We start from the raw sequence: 4,379 nt of genomic DNA, 5'->3' as shown, positions 1-4,379 counted from the left end.
GAAGCATCAAGGCAATAATTGTGGCGCGTGATGGGATTGGTTGGAAACTCCCAAAAACTTCAATTTAAAAACAAGTCACTGCCAGTGTGTGTGGGGATAACATCATGGGGGCAGATTGGAGTGCAAGGAAAGCAACGGAGGAGGGGTCAAAATCTAGCGAGCGATCAGTGCCGTCCACGCCGTGGTGACAGCAACAGAAAAAGCCCATATGTCGCGGTCCCGACCGTGGCGTCAAGATCCGTGCCGCCACGACGTGTCGGCATCCGACGGCTCTCCACGAGTCAATGCGAGGCGGGGCCCGGGCACCGACGGACCAAGGAGATCATTTTCCTGGCTCGGTTTAGGTCGAGGCGAGCTGGGTGAAAAATCACGCGTAGCTTTGTTGCTTCGTGAACCCCACGAGGGCACGACCTTTATAAGCGAATCATTTTGGTCGCACTCGTCTCCGGAACATCCAGAACCAAACGCCCACACACCACGCGTGCACGCTAGCTGCCTAGCTCTCCCCGCGCCGCCAGCCGGTCGCCCGCGAGCGGAGCGAATCATTCACCGGCAGTTCGTTCGCCCGTCCATGCTCCCTTGCTGCAAGTTGGTCTAAGGATTGGTTTTTTTACGAGGCTTTTGTCGTCTATATATTGTTGCTGTAGTACTGGGGATTTCGGTTGCGCGCATCTTGGCATCGATTGCCGGTCGGGGCATGGACGCGAGCGAGAGCGGTGGCGGTGGCGGTGGCGCGGGGGGCGGTCGTGGGGGCAGAAGGTGGAAGGGCAAAGGCGTCATGCCCATACAGCCGCGGCGGCAGCTGGCGCCGGTGATGGAGGACGCGTCGGCGGCACTGCTGCGCCCGCTCAAGAAGATCGGACGGGCGCCGGACCGCTTCCAGCGGTCCGCGTCGTCGCTGTCCACGACGACGTCTTCGTCGGCCCCGCCTTCCCCTCGCGCCAGCGCTGCAGGCGCCACCTCGCCGGCGCCGCTGTCGCCGCCCTCGGCGCGGCATCTGTTCCCGTTCGCGTACGAGCCCTCCTCCACGCCGGTGGGCAGCGCCCCGCGGCTGGAGCTCCCGCCGTGGCAGCACTCCGCCAGCGTGTCATCACAGCCGGCGGAGTCGCCACAGCAGCAGCAGGCTCATCAAGCGCCGTTGCAGCGCCAGCAGCAGATGATATCGTTCGGCGCGCCGACTCAGTACCAGGCGCAGCTGTTGCTGCCGGAGGGCCCGCAGCAGCAGCAGCATCTGCTGCGGTACTGGAGCGAGGCGCTGAACCTGAGCCCGCGCGGCGGGCTGGCCGCGGGCGTCCTGCCTTCGCTGTACCAGCACCTGCTGCGCGCTCCGCCGCCGCCGCCTCAGAAGCTGTACCGCGGCGTGCGGCAGCGGCACTGGGGGAAGTGGGTGGCCGAGATCAGGCTGCCGAGGAACCGCACGCGACTCTGGCTCGGCACGTTCGACTCCGCCGAGGACGCCGCCATGGCCTACGACCGCGAGGCCTTCAAGCTCCGCGGCGAGAACGCGCGGCTCAACTTCCCGGATCGGTTCTTCGGGAAGGGCCACGCCGGGGGAAGCGGCCGCACCAGCGCGGCATCCGCAGCCGCGCCGACAGCTGCCGCTGCGTCGGGCTCCACGTCGTCGTCGTCGCCTCCACAGACTCCTGGCGAGGAAAACACGCAGCAAACGCCGCCGGACGCAGAAGGATCGTCGGACAAGCAGCCACAGCCTGCTGTTGCGACATCGTCGTGGCTAGAAGGCAGCTCTGGTGAGACGACCTTGCCAGACTCGGGTCAAATGATTCACTCGCCGGAGGCTCCTGCTGGCAGCGAGTGGGGTCCGGCCGACGAGGCATGGCTCAGCGCGTGGGGCCCAGGAAGCTCCTTCTGGGACTACGACATTGATAGCACTCGCGGCCTCTTTCTCCATCACGGGCGCTTCGCCGGTGATGAGGCCGGCATAAACACAGCGACAACTGCGGCGGCAACCGGGACGGACATGTCATGCGATCACGTCCCGGTAACGCCTGCCTCTTCTTCTTCCCCACTGCACTCACAGTCTCCTCATTCGCTTACCTTCATGGACTAAACAGCACATCCAAGTACCTTTGCTGATCTCATTCTTTTTCTTGCACGTTGATTACTTGCAGAAATAGCACTACCTAGTAGGATAGAGATGCACGCAGGTTTCAGTTTTTTTAGACAACTTGCGGCATCACACAAATTCATTTCACATCAGCATTTATAAGAACCATCCCGCCATGCCTTTCTTCATCAAATGCTTCTTCTGAAATTCACCAGGAAACCATGCTCTCGGCTGCAATATTTTGGTCAGCTACTAGGGCAACCAGTCAATTTCTCACCCATGATTTGCAACAGCATCCTCAATAGACGACTCATGAGTAGTGTTTAGACATTTCCTATACTCTTCAATGTGTTCTTCAGTTTGTTGCAACATTACGTCCCCACTATCTCCTGTGAGATGGCTTCGTCACTAATTTAGCTATGGATTCCTACTTTCCTAGTGTTGGGAAAATTATGTTGATCAGTTTATGTACGTTGTACTATATGTGATTTATTTCCATGTACTCTTACCTTTCATACACAATTTAGGGTTTCCACCATGCATTGCTTTGAAATGTCAGGCATCAAGTTGTGCGTGCATCAAGTTTTGTGATTACGTACTTCAGAATTCTTACATATGGAAGGGATATGTATATATATATTTTTGGTCTTCCTTTTTTTTAGAATTACACAGTACAACGCAGACGCTCTTATCATGAATTTCCCATAATGATGTGAATAACGGTAGTATTTTCTCTATTCACTAATATTATATCTATATATATGTGATTCTGTCCTAAGTCATGAATTTTAAACTTCAACTTCCAATATCTAGAAAAAAATAATCTCAAATCAAAAGAACTACAATAAATCTAATAGTACTGATAGTCAAAGTTTAAAGTTTTGATTTAGCACGATGAAATTGTATTTATGATTAGAAGAAGTAGCTTTATAAGAGTTCAAATAATGTAAGTGCATAATAACCATTTTATAGCTCGAGTAGTTCATTCCAACATGAACGTGTGCGGTGCTTGGTTAATTGACACTTCTTCAGTCACTAAAGAACTCCATGGGACATCATGGTCGAAGAAAAAATAAATTAGGAAAGCTAAATCTCAACTAGCATTTTCTATCCCCGGTGTCTACCAAATTCATTTTTTTTCAAACCATTCCTATTGTTGTCGATAAGTTTGGCTCGTCTTCTCAAGCTATGGCGAAGTATCCAGCAAGTTTAGGGCCCTGATTTTCAGTGCATGGAGGAGCCAAAGACAGTGAAACAAAAGATAATGATCTCAACAGCTCCTAGTTCATTTTTAGAAGAGAGACAAATTAAAAATGACTATTTGCTATAGTTCACGAAGAAACTGACTGGAGCTTCACCAAATGAGGACTTAGGGTTTGGGCCAGGTTACTATTTGTGGTTTGGGTTGATGGAGTCCAGATAATGGGTTTAGCTAGATGGGAGGCTACGGGAGGTATCAAGCGGCTGGAAAAGGGAGCAAGAGGCGCCGGGACACAGACTTGGTGACACACATCACTATGGGAAACAGATCATTTGTCGAGTGCAACTTTTGAGGGCTAAAAGTTGGGTACTCAGCATGCCGAGTGCCGCACCCGGTATGCCGAGTGCCACACTCGGTAAAAGAAGGCTTTGCCGAGTGTCAGGCACTCGGCAAAGCCACACACTCGGCAAAGGCCCTTTTTGCCGAGTGTCAGGCACTCGGCAAACCATGACGCTCGACAAAAAGCGGCGTCAGGTAACGGTCGCCGCCTGCCGTCCAGGTTTGCCGAGTGCCAGCGGGTAGACACTCGGCAAACCACTTCTTTGCCGAGTGCCAGACCCTGACACTCGGCAAAGAATAACGACAAACTATTTTTTCCCACTTTTGAACTCCAAAATTTTTCTCGAGTCCTCCTACAATACATGAGACTCCATGTTAAAATTTGGTACATTTTATGGCCTTTTGCTATATTTAGTTAATTTATTTCATTTGATTGATTTTTTTTTAGAAAATGCAAATTTGAACTGCACGTGCATCGAATAATGGAATTTAATGATTCAAAAAATGATATTCATGGTATTGAGTGTAGTGTGAGGCCGTATCCAGGAACGGACCTAAAATTTTGAACATCTTGTGCATGAAACATGACCACGAGCTTGCGGACGAATTGTTTTTAAATTCTATAAAATGCAAACGAAGTCTAAAAATCATAAAACTTGTCGAGATGTCATGATATCGTATGTGGAGGATGTGATAAAAATTTAAGAAGGTTTGGTGCACGTTATCACGTACAATACTTACAAACCAGGACATCTCCACATGTGATATCTAATA

General features: G+C 51.4%; 1 protein-coding gene across 1 annotated transcript; it reads left to right on the top strand.

Moving 5' to 3' along the window:
* Positions 1-408: 408 nt before the first annotated feature.
* Positions 409-2,631, top strand: LOC136498090 (ethylene-responsive transcription factor ERF054-like). The gene has a single exon (XM_066494029.1). The coding sequence runs from the start codon at positions 698-700 to the stop codon at positions 2,066-2,068; it is 1,371 nt and encodes a 456-aa protein (XP_066350126.1). The 5' UTR covers positions 409-697; the 3' UTR covers positions 2,069-2,631.
* Positions 2,632-4,379: the final 1,748 nt, after the last annotated feature.

Source organism: Miscanthus floridulus, chromosome 12 (genome assembly GCF_019320115.1).
Source record: "Miscanthus floridulus cultivar M001 chromosome 12, ASM1932011v1, whole genome shotgun sequence".
NCBI lineage: Eukaryota > Viridiplantae > Streptophyta > Magnoliopsida > Poales > Poaceae > Miscanthus > Miscanthus floridulus.
Note: the sequence above shows the minus strand (reverse complement) of the source record. Positions and strands in the feature narration are given on the sequence as shown.